The sequence below is a fragment of the Clavelina lepadiformis genome, chromosome 8 (assembly GCF_947623445.1).
Source record: "Clavelina lepadiformis chromosome 8, kaClaLepa1.1, whole genome shotgun sequence".
Lineage (NCBI taxonomy): Eukaryota > Metazoa > Chordata > Ascidiacea > Aplousobranchia > Clavelinidae > Clavelina > Clavelina lepadiformis.
In genome coordinates, this window is record NC_135247.1 from 3,124,111 (window position 1) to 3,147,208 (window position 23,098).

The 23,098-nt window shown below is 36.7% G+C and overlaps 3 protein-coding genes across 5 annotated transcripts; 1 reads left to right on the top strand and 2 right to left on the bottom strand.

Moving 5' to 3' along the window:
• Positions 1-11: 11 nt before the first annotated feature.
• Positions 12-3,741, bottom strand: LOC143469767 (sialin-like). The gene has a single exon (XM_076967580.1). It carries the CDS (start codon positions 3,329-3,331, stop codon positions 1,832-1,834), a length of 1,500 nt encoding a protein of 499 aa, XP_076823695.1. The 5' UTR covers positions 3,332-3,741; the 3' UTR covers positions 12-1,831.
• Positions 3,742-5,239: 1,498 nt separating this feature from the next.
• Positions 5,240-8,825, top strand: LOC143469727 (toll-like receptor 8). Its single transcript, XM_076967526.1, has 2 exons — positions 5,240-8,334; positions 8,398-8,825. Exons 1-2 carry the CDS (start codon positions 5,509-5,511, stop codon positions 8,746-8,748), a joined length of 3,177 nt encoding a protein of 1,058 aa, XP_076823641.1. The 5' UTR covers positions 5,240-5,508; the 3' UTR covers positions 8,749-8,825.
• A 1,096-nt stretch (positions 8,826-9,921) lies between these two features.
• On the bottom strand, positions 9,922-22,246 carry LOC143469198 (kinesin-like protein KIF14). 3 transcript variants are annotated; one of them, XM_076966806.1, is made up of 33 exons: positions 21,468-22,246; positions 21,193-21,310; positions 21,019-21,091; positions 20,240-20,364; positions 19,905-20,028; positions 19,470-19,563; positions 19,265-19,372; positions 19,044-19,096; positions 18,841-18,979; positions 18,656-18,772; positions 18,461-18,591; positions 18,162-18,334; positions 16,466-16,674; positions 16,168-16,280; positions 15,781-15,949; positions 15,350-15,501; positions 15,134-15,281; positions 14,893-15,009; positions 14,295-14,406; positions 14,051-14,192; positions 13,691-13,894; positions 13,280-13,450; positions 13,084-13,211; positions 12,792-12,988; positions 12,348-12,494; positions 12,158-12,262; positions 11,852-11,932; positions 11,602-11,661; positions 11,227-11,374; positions 10,902-11,112; positions 10,729-10,815; positions 10,280-10,543; positions 9,922-10,125 (listed from the first exon to the last, which is right to left on the bottom strand). In XM_076966806.1, exons 1-32 carry the CDS (start codon positions 22,173-22,175, stop codon positions 10,282-10,284), a joined length of 4,926 nt encoding a protein of 1,641 aa, XP_076822921.1. In that variant the 5' UTR covers positions 22,176-22,246; the 3' UTR covers positions 9,922-10,125; positions 10,280-10,281. The 3 variants fall into 3 exon arrangements, with proteins under 3 accessions (XP_076822921.1, XP_076822920.1, XP_076822922.1); XM_076966805.1 differs by having other exon boundaries at positions 9,922-10,543; XM_076966807.1 differs by lacking the exon at positions 11,602-11,661 and having other exon boundaries at positions 9,922-10,543.
• Between the last annotated feature and the right edge of the window lie 852 nt (positions 22,247-23,098).

Below are 23,098 nucleotides of genomic sequence, written 5' to 3' on the forward strand. Positions count from 1 at the left end.
AACTAAAGTAGTTCTGAATACAAACAACTATGGCATTACTCTTAAAAATCCGAATGCTTCGCATCCAACAAGCTCAAACCTTAAAAATCAGCCGAAAAAAACTTGGCCTGTTGCCAACTGACACAAATCTGAAATTAAACCAAGAGCAATATACGGCAATTTTCTGGCAATGATACAAAGCATATGGATACTTTTGTGTCATAGCTTGTTATAAACCAGTGATTCCCAAACTGTGTGCGGCAACAGATTCTCAGGTGTGTCGCGAATCTTTTTGGGATTTTGTAAAGACTGCATAAATATTTAAAATAAGGTATGCAGACAAGCATATGCGACTTAAAAGCGCTCTAACTGCTTCAATAGCTGATAAAGAAGCACATGTCCATCCAATAAGCACATCCATCGCATTAACACGTGAATATAAATTTTTTAAAGCAACTTTTCTTCTCTTGTAAGTGTGCCGCGAGCGTTTTATAATTTTTCTAGTGTGCCACAAGCTGAAAAAGTTTGGGAACCACTGTTATAAAGTATTACTTCTAAAAATAACTTAAATATAATATTTAAATACAATAAATATTTCGTACAAAGCACTCTCTAAAAATTCTCAAGCAACCAACTATCGGATGCATTATTAACATAAACTACTGCACATACATAAGCAAATCTTCATAAAATATAATGCACTAAAGTAGAAAATTTTTATTTTAAATTAATCATATTGTGCTCATAAGAGTCAAAACACTATACAAGATTAAGTCAAGCAGAATGACATTGTGTAAACATGGGTATACTAGCAGTTGAGTGAACATAATGTACCATCAAAACAACACTGTAACAACAAGTATATACCAAGGTAAAATAGTTTGCATTACATATTGGGAGTCTAAAAACGACAAATAATGTATAAACATTAAAACAAAATATATCGCCAAAGTTAAAATCACGAAACTGTTTGACTGGAAAATAAGAAAAAAGGAAAGTAGGAAATGATGTTGATTGTAACGAGTACAATGAAAGGTAAAGTATTTCCAGAGTGTGATACCATTGCACTTCGATTTTAAGGAAATATATTTATACATTCAATCGTTACACAATCACAGCTATCATCCGATCTTTTAAACTATCATGAACATCATGTAATTATTTTCTTGTGATTCATTACTAGGGATGCACATTCTAGAATAATGAATCCTAAAGAACCGAATCTCAAAAGATTCGAATCCAATTTTCCTATTTTTTTCCGAATCTTAGGAACCGGTTTTATTATATGATTGAAGGTTTTCATTGGCACGTGAAGGAGATGATGTTGTGAATTTTTAATTTATCATGAATTAAACCGTGCGTCATGTCAATTTGACAATTTTCAACTTGTCTGAACTGTAATAATTTTGTGACTCAATTGCAAAGCAAAAACAAAAGCACTGCAGGTGCTTAAATTTTATGCTTTTATGCTATGCTAGAATAAGATTCAAAATTCTGGATCCGGAATAAATTACTTTAGATCATTCTACAATAATCAATTTGCAATATAATGTACATCTGTAATGTACATCCCTATTCATTACTTGTTAGTGATCACATTAGCAATAATTAAATTTGAAAATACAAGCAAACCCACAAAAGCAAAATATTGCACAAAACTTTTCATGAAACACTAGTCGCAAAATAACTTTATCTCTTGATTTTCTACATGTCTCCAAACAATCTTGAGTTAAAACTATCTCGACATGAAAAATGACTTGGCACAAAGTAAAAATATTTTGAAAATAATTTGAATACAGCAAACATTAATATTATTTCTAGCTTTAACTTGTTAAATTTTAAAATACAGACGTTAATCATCCATCAAAGGCTCATGTTCTTCATTTTTGGTAAAAGTTTTATTCCATTTCTGCTCTTTTCCTGATCCCAACAAAATGTAACAAAGTGCTCCAAAGATATAAACAGAAGCTGAAATATAAAAGACGTACATCCACTGCTTACGACCAGGGTTTTCTGCAGTCAAAACCCCAACTACAAGTGGAGAAAGAAATCCTGGTATAGTAGCCCAGGTGTTGGTAAGACCCATTAAAATACCTGCATAATGCGGGGAAAGGTCAATATGGTTTACGTAAAATCCTGAAAAAGCTAAACCGTTAAACAGAGTTGCAAAGCAAATGAAAGTAACGGCAAGAACAGAGTCACAACCAATGTATCCCGCTGCTATTAAAAAGCAAGCAGGACCAACAAATGAAACAGTGTTAAAAACTTTTCTTGTTGCAGTTGTGCTTAACAGTCTTTTAACTCTTATTTTATCAGCAGCTAATGCGGCGGTATTGCATGATATCCAAGCTACAAAATAGGGCAAGGACGCTATGAGACCATTCTGTTTAATATCAAAGTGAAGAACATCCTTTAAATATGTTGGCAGACAAGTGAGAAGCGTATAAAACCCCCAGTTGTTACAAAAATGAGCAATACTAATGGCCCAAACAGCCTTGCTCGAAAAAATTTTCTTCCATGGAACAGCAGATGATGGTGCAGGCTTTAAATTGGATTGGATGTATAAGAGTTCTTCATTGGAAATCCACTTGCACTCATGTGGATAATTCTGAGCCAAGGCAAACCAAAAGACACACCATATTATGCCAAATGCTCCAAACATGTAAAACACAGATGGCCAGCCTCCCATGATATTAGAAGCACAGAGCATACCGGATATCGGCTGGGCTAACACAGTGCCCAGGTGTATGCCAGCATATGTTATGGAAGTCAAACGAGTACTTTCCATGGGAGGGGCCCAAGAACCCCATATAGAATGCATTGCTGGAAAAGTTAACCCTTCCCCAATTCCTTCAAAAATACGAACAACAATCAATGCTGTAAAACTTGTTCGAGCAGCAAACGGAATCAGAAGTGTTAATGCTGCTGTGCATAACACACCACCGCCAAAAAGAATCTTACCACCAAATTTACTGGCAAGATATCCTCCTGGTAACTGGGTGATGATGTACCCATAAAAGAAAGCACCAAGTACTAGCCCTTGTTGATTTCTATTCCAGTCAAATTCTCCGGTATTCAGATTGTGATTGGTCTCAACTGTGCGGCCAGGGCACTCGGCCCTGTGATTTAAATAAGCTGTTTGCAATGTGGAATTATATTTTACCATAGAAACAATCGCAACACTAAGATTGACTCGCAGTGCATACACGTTAATGACGCCGAGAAGTGCCAAGTATGCCATACTGTATCTCACTGACAACCATGTTCCTACACCAGGTGGAATTTTCACAGTAACTTCATCTTCATCACTTTCCTCAGTTTTTGATGATATCGAAGGCTCAATTCTATTCATATTGCAGTAGGAAACTTCAGTAGATTGTCTCCGACACAGATATTCAAATTTAAATCACAATATATAAATAAACCTATAAAATTTTGCACATTTTTACATATATCTTTATGTATGAAACATCAAATTATTTGAAAGTAAATAAAAAATATAGCTTGGACATATATATAAAACAAAATCTTATTCAAAAGATTTTACTTAGAATTTTAAAGGCTAATTTAACCGCTTGTCATGTTTGAGACTGTTTATTTGTAGGCCCTACAGGTTAGATGTTGGGGCAGGAATTAAGAAGCCACTGGATTGCGTTATCATGGCACACCACACTCAAAAGCCACAGAGTGTGCTACTGCTCATTTTTGTATTGTTTATTTTTTGTCAATAACTGTGCGGAGCTAAAGTTGCAATGCCGACCGTTGTAGTTATAGTACAATGAAATATATGTTCACAAACAATTAACGAGCTATAAAAAGTAGCAAAACCCAAGGACTTAAAACATGCAAGATAGCAATAATGCAACTGTGCTGTAAGATGTTAGGTTAGCATGGCCACCAAATCCACAAAATAGTTCCCAAGTTTAATGAATTTAAAACCAATATAACAAAAACAACGAAACAACTAAACTATTGGAAGATGCACATTATTAGCATTACCCAGCAATTATAGAGCAGGTTACGACCAAGGCTGCAGTACAATTAAAGTAGTCGTCCCAGTCGGTAACTCGGAACCCATTAGGCCTACTGGTTTTCGGCTAGGCCTACCAAACTAAACAACAACCGCCTTCACTCTGAAAGTCAACCCACGTGAGTTACTGTATAGATATACTAACTAAGCTTCCATACACTTAAAATACAAGAACCAGAATATTTGCGCTTCTTTTTTATGCAATTAATGACATAAAAACAATGTTAGATTTACTACTTAAAGCAAAAAAAAACATTGTTTCCCCAACTAACTCATTGTGTTTATAAATAAGTTTTGCAGGTTTCTCTATTTCTTACGTCATAAGGTAGTGAATGCAACGAAGCATATCGAATTGTGTAATGGAAAAACAGCTGATTGCAGGACATTATGGACATCTTATGTTACCGATTACTGATTGTTATAATTATAATATAATGAGACAAATCGTTTGTTAGTTTTGTCAAATCGACTTCGGCAGTAAATTGCTGTAAGATCTTCTTCATTTTCTTCTTCTTTAAAGATGTCTCCGAAATGTGACCAGTCACGAACAAAACTAATGATGGCGATGCTATGATCGATTTATCTTCTGCGACTTTTGTTTGATCAAAAATTGTGATTTTTTTTAAGTTTGAAGGCATTTCGAACAAAAAAGGTTTTATTATCAGGTTTTGGGTAGATTATTGGATGTGCGTATTAAACTTTACTACATCCTGGAACGACTTTGCTGAAGGCAATCATTAGAAAATGTCAGGTTGATATTTCTTTGTTGAAAAGATGTTATTTTATCATTGTTCTATTAATGGAAGCTTATTGATAGAGTCGTCAACATAAAATGGGCAATTGTGACACTCCGGGCCGAAAAGCTTAAATGTAATTTGACTCCGGTTATTATAAAGAATATGGGTAACTTCCTCGTGTTTATATTTATCGTTATTTTATTCATACTGATAGTGTTGCAATTAGCCCATTGTTATTAATGATATGGTGCAATGACGACTCGTTCTGCGGTTTGGCGTGGGTGGGTGTTATTTGCCAGATAAACAATATTTAATAAAACTATGATAATGGTGACGTTAACTTAGACGGAAGAATGCAATGGATACTTATAGCCATCTTACAAACAGCAAAGCTAAAAATAATTTCGACATTTGAGCGAGCACAAATCGAATGTGCAGCTGCAGAAGTTGCAAAAGTGAAGCTAAATTTTTTGAACGAGGTCATAAAAATTTATGCATTTTAGCATTTCAAACCATATTGCAGTACGGAATGCATGTGCTTTAAGGCGAAGCAAGCAACGTATAAGGAAAGGTTTTTTAAGTTTAGTTGCTACATAGCCTGCGACTTCTTTTAACGCAATTAACGACTTCGCAATTAAAACGCTTGAGAAAACCTGAACTAAAACTTTACCGAATTTAAATCAAATTTTAAATCTTTTTTTTGTGTAGGCTGTGGAGTGCAGACGACAGCTTTCAAGGTAGTCAAATATTTCAGCCCATAAAATGAATGATATAACATCGGTGTTGTTATTTTGCGCTTGCTGGACATCGACCTTTGAACAGGGTGGAAGTGCCAGCTTAAACAATCCATGCGATATTCAACGCAATGCGTCGGTCAGCGAAGTCTTACCAACTGGGTATGCAGAACGTGCAACGTATTACCTGATTATTGGTTACCCGGATTGGATGACGACACAGCGTCGATTCGTAAATTGTTCAAACAGAGGTCTGACCAGAGTACCAACCAACATGCCTAGTAATGTCGAAATTTTATTCCTTAATGGCAATTTCATCCATGAATTTTATGCCAGCGATTTTGAAAGCATGCCGAACTTGGTGGCCTTATTTATTCGTTACAACTGCGTAAAAATAAGCTCCATTGATCTCCCTCATTGTAATGGACATGCTACCATTGAACCGGGCGCTTTAAGATCTTTGTTCAAATTAAAAATGCTAGTAGCGTTTGGGACGGTGATGAAACACTTCCCGCAACGGTTGCCTGCAACTTTAGAGTTTTTAGACATCGGAGGAACTGCTATAGAACGTGTTACCAAGGCTGATTTGGCGAATCTGAGAAACTTATCGGTGTTTTCTGTTCGAGACATGTGCGCTGATACATATCCACCAGAATGCAGCAAAAACTTGACGATTGAAGAATATTCTCTGACATCCAGCCGCGAGTCTTTGCAGGTTTTAGATTTATCTACAACCTGGTTCTGCAAGGTGCCAGTTCATCTTCTAACTCCAAAATTACTCTCACTGGATCTGTCGGAAAGCAACATCACCTTGCTCGAAAATGATGACTTTGCTGGAATTCCATTGGTCAAAGCCTTACATCTTTACATGATGGCTGGCGACTGGACTCTCAGAGTGCAGCCAAAAGTCTTTTATCCTTTGACTGATTTGGAATATTTGAACTTCGCTTCTAACATGATTGAGTATTTTCCCAATGGGACATTTTTGTACAACACCAAACTTTTCTTCTTAGATTTGTCGTTAAACTGTTTGTGGAAGTATGTGGAAGACCCAACGTTTGTTCCGCCTCAAAGCATTAAGTATCTGTTTCTGGGTAATAATCGAGTTTGCGATTATGTTCCAAAGCATACAATTCAAACTCTGCGCTTTGGGTTAAGTTATTCTAAAATGAAACATTTGGTATTGCTCTCCTTAGGGCATCAAACACAGATCGAATTGGATCTTGCAGTACGCTTTCAGCTCAACATTTCAAAAGTGGACCACAAGAGCTTTCATGCTTTAAACCAGCTTGAAATGTTTTCGCATCTCAAAATGGGATACTGTAATATTGTTGAGTTTGATGTCACATCGTTGTCAAGTTTAAAGCATTTGAATCAGGTATATCTTAGTCATAACGGCATTTACAATAGAAAAGTAAGTTCTGTTGGACCAAGTGCGACTAAAGATTATTACCACAAACGAAGCATTAACATTGGTGCTGATACCAGTTCTCGATCAAGAAGGGTTTTAAGAAATCTATTTTCCAGAGACTTTACTTTATTTAAAAAATTTCCGACAAATCCAATCATGAACCAACAAAACTGTAATAACCAGTTTCGGTTAGATCTGTCATTTAACGAACTTGAAGTCGTGAAATCAGACATGTTTACCGCCACAACCTTTGTGCAGGTTTTAGACCTGTCCCAGAATATCATTCTTCACATCTACGACCACGCTTTTAGTTCCTTGCCGCTGTTATGTCGGCTCGACCTACGTGGCAACCCCATAAGATATGTTGATCCTGATTCATTTTCCGGTTTAAATCATTTCCGCTACTTCGCAATGGATAGTAAACAAATTATTCAAAGTTATACAAGTTTCAAATTCCTGACAGCTTTAAAGCATCCTTACGGCTTCCGGTACACTTCCAGCGGAAATATTTTTTTTAATTTGATGGTTGCTCCGGGTTACTCCACCTTTTGTACGCAATACGTTGAAAGCGTGGATTTTTCCAATAATAAGGTCCTGCTGAACATTATGCTTTACGATGTGTTTCGCAACTTTCCTAACGTAACCAGTATTACCATGAATTCATGCGAGTTGTTTGATGTGGGACACTTACCAACACCGCTTGTAACTTACCTTGATTTCAGCCAAAATGCTTTTCACGAAATTCCGCATAGGTGCATAAACAAGATGCCGCTTCTTAATACATTTAAACTGGCGTCGAACAAAATCGAAGAGTTGCCTGAGAAGTCATTTGCTGTTGTTTCAAAATTGCAGTACATCGATCTTTCGTTTAATAGAATAAGGTACATTGGCCCTGGAGTGTTTCACGGCTTTAGTAATTTGTCTGTGTTGCTGTTGCAAAACAACTACATCACCAGAGGCACGCATGAAGTATTCCCCATCACCATGCTGAGTCGTCTCCAAGTTTTGGATTTGCGAAGAAATCCCATATCTTGCACATGCGCACTAACGAAGAATTTCGGTCGCTGGTTTAAAGGGACTCAATTCAATTTAAACGCCCGGCCTGGATTTTTTAACACGTGCACGGTACTTATCGAAGAATTCTACGACGGATGCGTTCAGTGCGAATCGTCGGCTTCACTTCAGACTGAATCTTTGCTGAGTTTCTCTATGAACAGAAATTGCCAAAGCTTTAGATATTTTATTCTGACGACCGCTTTCACCGGGTCACTTTTGATCTTTTTGGTCGCTGGTATTGTCTTTTCCAGCGAGCGTTGGAAAGTGTGGCTTGCAAGATACGCCAACAAAGCTGTCTCTGTCAGCTACGAGTCTCGTCTACCAAAGGGCCCGAAAAGTGTTTTTGCGTTCCACGCTTGTGTTATCTTCGACAGAAAGTCGCAAAACGTGAGCGAATGGGTGGACAACTACCTCGTTCCCAATTTAACATCTGCTCCACATTCTTTGCAGGTTGTCGTAAACGGCAGAGACGACCATTGCGGCTTTTCGCCTGTCAAGCAGCTTCTAGCCCAGATCGATTCCAGCCGTGTTGTTATTTTAGTTCTTACTGGAAACTACGGCAACACTTGCAAAGGGAAGTACATTATTTCGGTGTTGGAATATTTAAAATTCCAAAGCGGTAAAGACAAAGTAGTCATTGTCACATTTGAAGGCGACGCGCAGTCGGGAGGATTCGTTCGCAATCGACTCCATCGCCGTTCAAGAAGCCCACTTCAGTTACCTGCTTCCACAAGCCTCTGGCCCATGTTTTGGGATAACCTACGTCATCAGATATTGAACTTTGACGAGGAAGTGGAATGACATGTTTGCAGTCAAACAGTTTCTTTTGTAAATTCTTAACGTATTAACTTCATTTGAGTCTTTGAGCAAGTGCCGATGGATATGTATACATTTTTTGCATGTTTTTTTTTATACTGTACTGCCCGATGTTTTTGTATTGTATATTTATAGGCATATGGTATCAGCTATCAAGCTTTTGGCTTCGCGCTTTTGGCAAAAAAATAAAATGAGTGATTGAATGAAGCAAATTGATAAAATTTTTATGTATCCATACCATAAACGAAAATTCTGTTTAGAAACAAATCATTTTGGCAAATTTCTTTTCTGTATTATCCTTATCGCTATTTTCGGAGTCTCTAACAGCACGCATATTGATTCCATCGAAGGAATAAGATCAAAACGGGAACATAATCAAAACTATTGGAATAAGAACCATCACTGGTTAGACCAACAGCGTAATTAATTACGAATGAAAAAGATACGAGAACTTAATTATTGTTTTAATGGAATTATTCAGGCCAATTTCAACTTATTCCGGTGATGCTATTATCAACTTTTTGTTATAAAAACGCATCTTCAGTTAAGGGTTACCATTCAGTATTTGCGTATGCAAGGGTAAGGTTTGTGGTTAAAACTCAAAATACAAGTTTTTTTATTCAACAAAACAGTCAAGGTTTGTTGGATAAAAACCATAGGTCAAGTCAAGGTTTTGCAAAAACCATACTCGGATCTTTTTCATCTCTGCAACGTAAACAGAAAACAAAATCTCATATGGAAACGCGTGCAATATGCGCAGCTTGTCGTAGCAAGGGTCTGTAGACTGAATGCGCCAGGACATGTGGATGCCGATTAGGTTAAATACAGAATACCAGGATATAGCCCATACCCTATTTATTAGGAAGATCTATCGAAATTTTCTAGTTGCTTAAGTTAATAAAGGGAATCTTTTTGTTTGACTATGCGATGAAATTACTAACAACGCAATTGTTTGAAAAAACCCACATGGGGCTCCCTGAAATCGTGAAGGTGAACTTAGCATGCCTAAGTTGGCTTTTTGTATAAAAGCAAAACATATCGAGAAAAATTAGCTTTAGTATAAACTACAAACCGAGGGCAACTCCAACTAGGGCCTAATGTTTAGCTTGGTTCTTACAGACAATTGCTCTTTAATTTGGTTCAGCACTTGTGTCTCACTTCAAGCAAATGGTATTTATTACAACAGCTTAGGATCCGTAAACACGTTGGTTAAATGCATTTGAAAGTTGAAAATATTTTACTGCAAATTGTCGATTCCTGGCGAAGATTGAAATTGGTTTACCACATTATGATTCAAAATGCATATGATTGGTTGGTGTTGAAAACGGCACAGTATGAAAATTCATCAATAAATACGGGCAACTGGAACAAATGAAATTCATCAACAATGCGATAAGCGAAAGAGCTCGAACACAGCCAGAAGCGAACCTTCTTTCAAACGTAAACTCATTATGTAATTGTAAGATATAGCAAAAAAATTTATGGAGAATATATAACGCTATAGGAAAATGCTTACAGTTAAACATAAACTGATTTGCTTATAATTGTGTCTTCGTTTGGCAGTTTCTTTGGACTATCAGCCAGTTTCAGCCACTTCGTGACGACACTTTTCACAACAAACGACGTAGAAGTTACAGGCAAACTTTCGTTCGAGTTCAACAGAGCTGGACTAGTAGGCAGCAAACGTCTTTTTGTTCTAATAGACTTCTCGTCGATATTAAAAGGGTCGTTGTCAGATGATTTTCTCAAACCGATGTCACTGTATGCGCTGTTATCTTCTCTGTAATATACAAAATTATTTAATATAATTTCGCGTGTTTCCCTAAGAGGTAAGTCTATCAAATTATGACGAGGTATATTTCTAATAATGTCCGTAACTCCGTATGCACCTGTTGATTATGAACAGTAAACACGTCACGCTTATCACGTGTTCAGTTAAACAGTGAACCTTTACACAATACTTACGATGTGGTGGACGAATCTGCAAAGTCGATAATTTCCCTGAGAATTTCCTGCAATGCTCTCCCGGCCGTGAATACGCTGTCACATAACCTGAAAGTGACAAAACTTCATCGCTGGGGTCCAATGTAATGCTACAACTGGTGCGCCATGTAAGAGTCACCTTTAAACTGGCTTACCTGTCGCTTAAAAGTTCTTTCGTCACATCGACGTTGTTATTACTATTATTCGAATTTATATTTGATGACATCCTCCGCGATTTGACGTCATGCATGATTGCACACAGGCCTTCGTGTTTCACGCATAAGTCACCGATGCGTGAAGTAGGTCGCCATAGCAACTCGGCTTTGTAACGAATCTCTTCCATAGTGTTTGGACTATCTGGATACTCTGCATGTAACAAGAAATACTATAAGCATTAACAGGTACAACAGCGATATAATTAACAGTAATGAGTTTTAGCAGTTTTAGGATGTGAAATATGTTGTTTCCACCAATCCACACCTATGGCCTTCTCGTTTAAAACTGCAACCCCTTCTACAAGGTTGCTGACTTCCTGGATAAGATTCTGAGTGCGTTGCAGATACTCTCCGTAGTAATGGGCGGGTACATCTCGCTCGTGGACGATTAGAGACGCGTCGTATAGTTCTTGCTGTAAATTGAATAAGAATGGTAAATAGTTTGGAACGACATTGTTTGTCAAAGCTTTGGTCAAAATTACAAGTATTCTTTGGGCAATATTTCCGGAAAAAAAACATGTTACTGTGATGCAACTAAGACTTTCAGCTAAGCATCTGACTGATCATTGCCCATTCGGGTGTTCCTTCTACTAGGCAACTAAACTAATCAGGTTTCTAAACCAGTAGGCTTTCATCATACCGCATCAATGCTGATCCTTTTGTTAAGCTCTTCTCTGACAACTTTGCCTTGCAACTCGTACTTTGCAGAAAAAAGAAAATACTTCTGTGACGGTGATCTGAACTTTAAGCTCTACCTGATCATATTGCACTACCTATACTTTGAAATCTTTAACACAAAGACTCATATAAACATGATAAACAATCAACCTGGCAAATGGGATTACTTTCATGAACACATAAAACTTCTTAATCATGTTAACGTTTGATACCTGAAGGTCAAGGCAGGTTTGCAGAAGTTTCACGACAGCTTCATAAAGTCCACCCAGGAAGCTGGTTCTCACTGATGCAGCCTGTCAATTAAAATTAGCTTTTCAAAAACATCTCAACCGGGATGTTTAAAACGGCATAAAAAGTGCAAAATATGTATTCATTTGTGTGTACTCATTTATTTTTCATTTAATAATGCGTTTTTAATATCATGCAGTAAAAAACAATTAAAACAAAAAAGTGTGAAGTAGTTTAAAAAACTTGTGATCTGGAATGCGTAATGTAATAATTTATGAAATAAATCCAACCTGTCTTTGTTCCAACACCTCCATTTTCTCAATCCCCCCCGAAAGAATTTTACGCATAAACGTGTCACCACCTTGCAAGAAGGCGTGTTTCATTCGATGACTTAACTACAAAAAACAAACACCAGAATCAAAAACGTTGAAAACTACAACCTATTTTTACTTCACTTTTGGTAATCACTGTGGTGCTAACCTCCTGTTGATTAGTTTCATTAAACAATGACACAGTGATGTTTGTTGCTATGGCAATTGCTCCTGCGTACTTCGACATATTTGGAATAACATGACTTATTTTGGATGAAGATTCTTTCACCATTTTCTCAATATCACTGTGGCAACCCTGGGGAAAGCAAAGTTTGATAATTATATCAATAAGTTTATTGTCAGTCACCTGTTAAACAAACTAACCATAAAGATACATTGACTTTAACCAGGTTGATTTAGAACGTAGCTTTCAACTACTAATAAAAAATATCTAGTGATGCATAGGGTCCCATAAGAACCTTGTCCTGACCTAAAACATGCAGATTTTACACAAAAGTTACTTGTTAAAGATTTTAACAAATATGAAACATTGTGTTTAACTGACAACTAGTTTTCTAAACCAGAATTGATAACATCCGCCAAAATTACCCACATGTAATAATTTAGAGACGTGGCCAGCTAATTTTTTTGAAGCTTTCTCTGTCTGATGGATTAACTTTGTGATGGACGTCGACGACTCTGCAACTTCCAAAGATCCTTGTCTGATAAAACTGACCACTGTTAACATCATCTCCGTTGCCATGGTGATGGCGGTGGATTGCTCATAGAATGCCGCAGAAGCAGAATAATCTGGAAAAAAGCGGTAGCGATAAGGACAAATAAAACAACCTATAATTTTATAAAATGCTTGAAATCGATAGGGAACAAATGCACATTCGACAAACCATCTTTCTCTTCAAAGCTTTGTAAAATTTTAGTGGAAATTTTGCTGATGGAGTTAAGCGTCATGAGCAATCTGTCAATCACTGAGTTGCATCTATTGCTGACGATTTCTACTGAAGCATTAATGCGCCTGCAAAACACAACACATATCGTAGAAGCACATTTGTTGCAAAATTGAAACCACTTAAATGCACTTACATCTTGCAGAAAGCAATATGTTGTGCAGTGTCAGGAACATATTGTCGAGAACCAGGTGAATACTTCTCACTCGTAAGTTGGGATAACGATTGCTGCAAGGCAGGAGATGCCCTGGCTAGAACAAGTGATGACAATCTACGCGTCAAACGGCGTGACGTTCGTTGATTTCCCCTATCCAATAAAAGTGTCGCTAATAATATGAGTCCAATTATTATTTAAACAGTGAAGCAATAATGAGGACATAATAGTACTTGGCATAATATATCGAGGCATTTTTACAATTAATATTAATGAATCTTGATTTTGCAACATTCTGGTCCAGCTCCATTTAGTTTAATTTCCTAAACAGCCGTTTTAACACTGAGCAATTTCATAAAATTAATCCATCATTCTTTATTTATTCCACCATACCTGGATGAAGTTGGTGTATCAGGACACTCATTGTAGGCTTCCTGCCACTCATCCGCTGGATCGTAAAAGATATTTCCAACCTCTTCACCATCCTCAGAACTGGAGTTGGCATCACCGTTGTAAGCTTCTCGCATCAGTTCAAGCTTGTTTTCGAATTTATTCAACGACCACAAAGTCCATATTCCAAGCTTTGTGTTGTAAACTCTAAAGAAGACAAGAAGCATACAGTGTATTAAAAATCGAAGTAAATGTATGAACTTTCCTAAGATATTATACGATAAACATGCCGGTGTGGGTCAAGTTTTTAAATCAAATAAACTTAGTACCAGATATAACTCGTTAACTGATGACAAAATGAACCTTATCATCACATCCAATTGCTCATCAGATGCATCGTATCTTGAAAAGGTTGTGTGCTTGTTGAGAGACTTTGCGATGTTGTTTGCTTCTTCGAGTAGGAGGGACAATCGCAATGTACTTGAACCATGGCTGGGTTTGGACTCTACCAACATGCACTGACATTGTAAACGATATGGTTATAGTAGTGTTGGTCGTGGTACAGGATACTGCATCTGGAATTTAGTATTCTGTCAACAACACTTACTTATGCACGCCCTCCGTCGTTGCATACGCTCCACCTCCTTAGCAAGCTTTTGACGCTCTGCTTCTAAACTTGCGAGAACGTTAGTCTTTATCTGGTCAGCATCGAAATCACCCTGTAAGCATAACTGTAGGATAGACAGAGAGAACTTGCTTGCGACAGGCCTTATTAGCATGTTATTTCAAAAGTATACAGTTGTATGCTATACTTCTGAGTATAGTTGTATATATGGTTGTAAGCCGCAGGTTATAAAGTTTTTTTGTCAAAATTTTTATGGCTTACCGCTGTAATCAAACCGAAGTATGGCACTTTTTGTTGGCCATTTTTTATCGAGAAAATTTTCTTTGTCTTTTTTCTTCTCTATATCTGATATTGTTATAGTGAATGGAGAGCATGTTGCAGAGAGTATATATTACAGTACCTAATGTTTTAGAGTGGTTTGAATTATTTTCTTTAAAACCATCACATGCGGCTTACAATCAAGGGCTGCTTATGATAAAGGACAGTTTACAACAAAGTATGGTATGTAAGGCAACAAATGCTTTAAAGCGTTTACTAACACACATATACAGTTACTATAAAGACAAATACAACATCAAACCTTTTCTAATGAAGATTCAACATGACGATTTCGTCGACTGATTTTAAATTCTTTCTGTATAACTTCAGCTTGCTCACAGATCGTTTCCAACTCCTGTTTAGCTGCTTTGTCTTTGACCTGAAATAGTAAATCTAACAGCTTGGCGTTCAGATAAAAGTTAGACATCGCAAACTGCATACAATGGCAAGACAATCTCAAAACAAAAATGGGCTGTTAAGCGTGGATTATTTCGTGTACCTACCAATTGAGCTTGCAGGTTTTGTATAGCTAGTTCGTATTCGTTTCGTTGCGACGAAATTTGTTGCTCCGCCTCGTGCTTTGCGGCTTCTATTTCACCCATCATCTCACGTTTTACTTTGATTTGTGCCTCCTCGATTTCTGCTTGGATTCTAATATAGAAATCTTATGAACACCAAGTATGAGACAACACTTGTTAAAAATTTGAGACATACCCTACCTTTCATTTTGCCTTTCAATGAGTTCGTGTTTCGCAAATTCGAAATCTTTCCTCTTTCCACCGGAGTTTCTCTTCCTGCTTCCACTTCTTTGCACCTCGATTGGATTGTTGAGTCGGAAGAAGTGATCCCCTCCAATGACAACACGATCGGCCTAAAGTTACAAATTTTTACAACTGCAGCTACTTTGTTTTTAAACAACTTATTTTTTTTGTAACAGATTGCATTTCTAAAATACTACTATTAACAATGTAACTAAAAAAAATATTAAAAAAAAACCCAACTGAATACTTTATTAAGATCTTTAAAATCAGTATCATCAGATAAATATCAATTATTCCCAAAAAAGATAATTTACGATAAGTAAATTTATACCAACAGCAGTGAAAAGTGATCCAAATACAAATTAAACCTGTAACCCAGGCTTCCTTACATGGTGAAGAGTAACAGCTCCAGTGATAGATTCTCCATTGACAAAAGTTTTTGCATCTCCAATAGGTTCAATTGTTACCACCTCATCAACATTGAATATCTTGCAATGAAAATTAGCTATGAGAGCACCACTTAACTGTATGTCACAATCACCACCCTTCTTGCCCACCCTAACAAAGTCAAAAAAGGGGTTAAAGTGATGTATGGATCTTAGTTTACTTTGATGTATGTCTAGAGCGATTTTTCTCATTTTTGTGATGAATATCTACAGGATATATCTGTATATACGCCTGGCTGTAACCTAAAAAGTTAAAGTTAATTGCGATAGATAAACAGAAAACAGTTGCATCGGCCAAATGATGCCACATGCCGAGACAAACTGCCATACCTGGTAACTCCGTGCTTTATCATATAAAGTAAAAGCTCGGAAAGTTGTGGGTCTTCATTGAGATTGACTAAGTTTGGAAGTTGGTTATCGACTTTGAATGACACACCAGCTCGCTAAAGCAACAAAATAAAAATTTTTTTTATTGGATATGTGAAACCTTTACCTAAACTTTATTAACAAAGGTGAGATTTTCAAACAATTTATGGGCTATGACCAATACAATAAACAAACCAACATCATAAGCTGCTATGTTTTCATCGGTGCTATGATTACCGATATTTTTTTATTAACTTCCTACTTTCAATTCATTAATTTCTTCGGCTTTTCTCTTTTCACTTTGCTCCAGTTTCCGTTTCCATTGTTCTTGCACTTCATCCCTTTCACGCTCCGCTGTACACAGTTGCTGCCGCAGTGATGAAACTTCCTGGAGCGAAGCTTTGAATTCATCAGGATCAATTTCGTTCTGTCCATATCTTTCCTTTAGCTTTGCAATCTCTGCTTTCAGCTCTGTTGAATTGAAAATGCTCTTTGTTGATGCTGAAATCTTTTTTTATTTAAAATTAATCGATTTAAAGCAGGAGTGGGTTATTTTTTCCATGGGGCCACATAAGAAGCAGAAATATTGCGGAGGGCTGAGCCTAAAGGCTGAACTCAATTCTGCATTTTGAGAGGATATTTTTAAGACTAAAGTCGTCTTTAAACCTGCACAGCTGACAACGACCTAATCATAAGTACGTCTTGGTCATTGGGTATTGTTTCCAAGGTGTTGGGTCATTATGTACGTGAATAAAAACAACTTCAAAATAAAAGCAATGCAGCTTTAGTTCATGCATAAGGTATAATCAGAAAATATCTTTATTTTATCATTTTCAATTACCGCAACCTTACAAGGGCCGGTCAGAGTCAACCAAACGGCCGTGTGTGGCTCGTGGGCCGTACAATGCCCAGGTCTGGTCTAAAGCAATATAACTTTACATACACGGGTGATATTATCAGCATATGCATTTTTACGTGTTTTGAAAATACCATTTAAAATGTAAAGCAAATAAACTTTCTAATTATTATATTTAATTCAATTGTTTTAATTTAATTCAACAAAATGAAGACAATCGTTGAGTCACCCACCACTGCAGTAAATCACCAAATCCAAATAACGAAATTCTCCCGCATCTTTTACATTTTGTTTTGTTCGCATACCAACAAATCTTTGACTTAATTGGCTACCATTTGAAGATCTCATAACTTATACCCCATATCTCTAAACTCTTAAAAGCTATATATCACTAAGAAGCTTTCCTTATATTACTGGTGGTAGTCAGTATTTCAAAACATATCTTCACAATTTTGATGGATGTGCTGTTACTGTTACCTACATATTGTTATAGTCAGCAATATGCCAAAAACCGGAAAAAAGCACAGGTGTCAACATAAGCCATTTCAATTTTCCAGGAATCCAAAATAAACAGAGCAATATACCACACACAACAAACCCAAACATACAACAGGATGACACTGTTATCTATAATAATCTGGATATTTATACCATCAATTGTAAAGCGATAACCATTGTTAGGTGAAAAGGGGCAATTCAATGTACATATATCTATTATATACACTAGTAGTTATCTGTAATAACAATGGCATCCGCTTGGCAAAATTGTAGGTTTAAATAAGCAAACAATGCCATATGGGACTGTGACCATTATTATTTCATCATATGTTCAAAACAAAGCACCTTTGACCCACACATACTGTAGGTTAGCTTCAGAAACTATGGCATCGTGGTTCATTTAGGGCAAAATTAAACACAAAGCAGATAACATGTTTTTTGAAAACCAGTGTTGGTAAACAAAGCTTGACCTTTTCAACACGATATCAACATAATAAATATATATGATACACTGTATACTTAGTACCCATACAAACACAGCGCACCAATTCCATGAATATCTTAATCAAAGATGAACTATCCCAAGTATGCATCCAAAATTTACCTCTAATGATTTTGGCATTTGGGTCTTCATTAACTTTGACCAGATTTACAATTGTGCGAGCTTGTTTGGCATAACGCAGGGTGCTCAGCGTCTCGTCCATATGACAGCTTGCTGGACTTATGGTTGCAATCATTGCTGTGCGAGAGTTGCCACCAAGACTCTCCCGTAAAATCCTGCAGTGCAGACAAGTCTACTCTTACACATTTAATCATTATAGCAGTAACTACAACTCTCATGTTTCTAATTTAAATATAGGTAAATACAGTATTATAAAGTAACACGTGTTTCTTATGTTATACCATGTAAGGGTTGAGTCCCGATATGGAATAAACATTCGTTTTTTTCGTTTCAAAGGAAGAGCAGTTCTTTCAGAGAGAGCAGATATAACTTTACCCAATGTGAGAAGGGATTTATTAATGCTGGCTCCTTCCTAACACGAAAGTGAAAGAGGTTTTCAAAAAGTCCGTTACCATAACTAACACAAACTTATTTACCTTCAACCTTTGACCGCTTGTCCCGGCAGTAGATGACCTTTCCGACCCTGCAAGGTCAACGAGATTGACCTGACTTCTACGACTTGACTCGTGTTTTTCACCTTCCAAGTCTTCGGTCTGCAACCAAAAAGTCATTGAAACTAAACCCAATTGAATTATTGATGCATTGGGGTGTTACTACTTACAGTAGTCTGCACCAGGGACATGGTAAAGACTGAATGGGAACGACTGCTCTTATCATTCATCCCTGTTGATGCAGTCGCTCTCTGGCGATTACCGACTTCCAACCAGGCTTGTACATCAGCAAATGATGATACAGAAAACCTAAGGATCGTTTAATGTGAAGTGAAGGTGCCTTATTGTTATTGTTATGGAGGTATTGACTTACTTTGATAAGCCTTCCACGTACGGACCCAGTTCTGGATGCTCACGAACACGAAGCTACAAAAGAAAAAGAATTTGATACACTTGAAATTCGCAACCAGTCTGGGATAACTAGTACTTATTTAGATTACAAACAACTAGAGAAGGAAAAAGTCGGCTGCTTAACGAATCATTGAAGTTGAGATAACTCAAGTTGCTCGTAGTTAGCTTCGCTTTGGAACTTACAACTTGTTTCGTGACACTACCATCTGCAGAAGGTTGCGAAGATACTAAAAGATCATGAATTTTTTCATTGTAGATTTCAAAGTAACCAACTTGAACGTGATAATGCACCTAAACAATAAGTATGTAGATTCGGCAGGTAATATAGTATCTCAACGCATTGCTATGAAATAGAATATCAAAAAGTAGCCTCTATAACTGAAATTACATTATTTATTTCGTTTTTTCTTTGTTGAATGCTGGAAAAAAGTTGTTCACAAAAGCGAGGCACAACGCCCTTGTCGTCGCCAAGACCCATAATTCTAAAAATCAAAATTAATCCATAACTTAACTTGTACTGGTGTGTTTAACACAGGATCGTTTGCGAGTAATTGCTAAAGGTACTTGTATTGAATTATGATGTTGAGCAAAACACCACATACAATGTGCAATCTCTACATTGTGGATGGTTTATACGGCAAAGTCATATTACAGAAGTGCACAAACTTAATACAAATGGAATTAAATCAACTAACATGATAGACAAACCAAGACAAATATACATTGCGGTAAGCAACACAATAGAGCACTCGCTGTGTACACTCATTAGGAAAGCCGGTGCCTAAAACCACATTGTTAAGTTTCTTTTGTCAACAAAACTTACGTGTAAGACTTTCCACTTCCAGTTTGACCGTAAGCAAATAGACAAGTGTTATAACCTTCAAATACAGCATGAAGCAAGGGCTCAGCTAACTTTTTGTACACTAAATTTTGTGAGGCAAAGTTATCTGCAATAGACATGCATATATCTTACAAATAAAATATAATTAAACCAAAAATTAATGAACGACACAATTATAATATAAACCTGACAATAATATAAATTGGTACACAAATAAAAGATTACCTCATGAAGTGAGGTCTTGTCAATGCATTTCTTAAATACACTTGAAGCAATATACTGTAAATAAATTAGCTTCGACACCAACATGCACATACCTGTTCCATGATCAGCTGACCAGAATGAATAATCATAAACAAACGAATGCTCCGTGTTTCCATCATTTACAACAGTTTCATTGCCATCCATATAAACCACTTGTTTTGCTTCCAAACCAATTTCCCTAAAAAAGAGAGGTTCAGTTAAGAGTTTCAGCTTAAGCTAGGCCTACCATATTTTCATCCCCAAAAACGAGGACAATTTCGCCAGCAAGTACAATGCAAATAAAGTTTTACTTTTAAAGAATTTAACACATGTTTTTGGATAATTATACGCATATGCCCAAGTAATGTATTCAGCTTCAAAATCATTAAGTCCTTTTCTGAAACAAGGATACTTCTGCCGCAGTTCATCAGAAAACACAGTGTTCCTCTTTGGCATTATTGCTTAGCTTTATTTAGATTTTATGTTTGTCTAAATTAAAACAATGATAAGAAAAATGCTTAGACCTTGTGCTGTCGCTGAAAAGTCATTTGACTTGACTTAGGCCTCATGCCAAAAAGTCACATAAACATATAATTCTGTTGAAAATTTAAGCAAGAAAACGTAAAATGCAAAAAAGGAGGACATTTTGGCATTTTTCAGTGTCCTCGGAGGACAATTCATTTTTCTTTAGAAAAGAGGACAAATCCTCCTAAAAGAGGACATATGGTAGCCCTAGCTTAAGCCTAATATCTGACGTTGCTGCTTGACTGAGTTTAATATCGGTTGATCATGAGAACATGAATTTCAAACAAACTTCACTTTGAAAAACATCTTCGAAATCTTAATAATTTACCTCTGGCTGAATGGACGAACACGAACAGCTACTGTGACTGAAAAATCTTCTGCAGCTATTTCTTCATCTGGAACTACAACAGACAAAAACATAACCTGTTAGGCATATTCATTACACGAGAACAGCTACCAGTAAATTTAGATATGTCATACAGAAAGAATTATTCCTATTTACTTGGTAAGTAACTCTTTCTCTTTTGAGCCAATGACGTTCTTTGCTCAAACACTCCGGCAAGACTCTTCCGAATGTGTCCAGCTCTCTCAGTCTCCTTTTTGGTTGAGCCAAGTGGAGCCTTGAATCGTAATTATAGAGTCAAGATAAAAGCATACGTTTCTTTAGTGAACTCCAGATACTTTGTGCCATCAAAACATACATGATGAACTAAGTTCAGTATATCATCCTAGGTTAGAAACAATGTTTGATAAACTACATGTCTACACATATCTTACCTGTATATTATTGACCATGTTACGAACGATATCATTAGGAATTTTAGCCACTGTTGGACTTGCGACTCCATTAGGATTAAAACCTCTTTTATCAATGAAATGTTTTCCACGATTAGGCTCAGCAAGAATATCATGTTGTTTGGTTACAGGAGTAGTCGTTTTTTTAGCCTTAATTGGAGTTGTGGGTAAAATTCTTTGGCTGCCAACACCTTGAGAAGTAAGATTCTTCCTTGTTGTAGAGGTTTGCTCTAATTTTAAAATACGACTGTGATCCAAAATGTGAGGTTTCTTGGGAGAAGATGCCAGACCGTCTGCTGTTTTTCCCAAAAATGTAGCAGCAACAGATGTCCTGGATTTTGGAGTAGCTGGCTTCTTCTGTGTATTGCTACCATTTGCCATATTGCTGCTACCAGAAACTGACACAGGTGTTTTCTTAGTTTTTTCGTCTTTAGCTGTCCTGTCATTTTTGGAGTCAGTTTTGTTGCTTCTTTGTTCTTTGATTGTTGTTGAACTAAATTGCAGTCGTTTTGGTCCACTTGAAGCTGCTTTTGCCGTCAAGTACGGCTTCTGTAAATGATTGTTGTTTTCTTTATCAATTGCACTGTCTACAAATGATGATATAGTAGACTTTGTTTGGGGCAGTTTCACTGTCTTTTGCATTTTGTGTTCCGGAGTGGGGTACTTCCCTTTTGAGTTGAGTTTTGACATTTTGAAAAATTCACAATCCAGATGAAACACATTCACTTCAACAGTACATACAAAATTACTTTATGTTCAGAAGTTCTGAAAAATAAATCCCGGTTGCATATAACGAATATTTTTTCAATAAGGCCGTTATATTTAATTTACAACAGAAATAATTACCAGTAACTATATATAAACTACTTCGGGCTGGGATTTATCCAGTGTAATTTTGCCATTACCTGCCCCAGTCGCTAAATGTCAAGTAACATTGCTAATTGCAGGCAAAACTGCTACTTATTCTTAAGAATTAGGATAAAAGTTATTATATTTGCAAAGTGTGTCATGTTAGGCTCCAAAGTTATATTGTAGATTAATTCAAGCTTATGTGCCAACTGAAAATTTAATGACACAAAAATGCCGTTATGTCACACCCACATAAACTATGCACGCCAAACGCAAACGTTCCAACACTTAAAACCATATGCATTGTGTTGTTGTGCAAGCAAATGATGCTAAGTTATTTTAGCCTAATGCTGCTCGGTATTTCATTACAAGTGTTTGCGCTTGTTTGATATGCTTCTAGTTTTCATTTTTCTGCGTGAAAAACTGTTCCAACATAAATGGCAACACTGCAAAATATTGAGCATATAAAAACATACGCACCTACAGACATGGGTCTAGTGGAATAAAACAGGCACAAATTAAGACTTGGAGGAATCAGCCTACTTTGTTCTTTGCACAAAATGCTTGTGAAAAACCGACATCAACATAGAAAAGTTCAGCATGCATGTTGATAAACCACATGTGCGCAGGTGCCACACTTTCCACTATCGAGTGTTGCCAGATTCATTGAGAGTAGAACTTGACACAAAAAATGTAAATATTGCTCTGAAAAAAGCCTGATTTTAGCAAACACAAAATTCTACTTTTTTAATTAAAAGAATTGC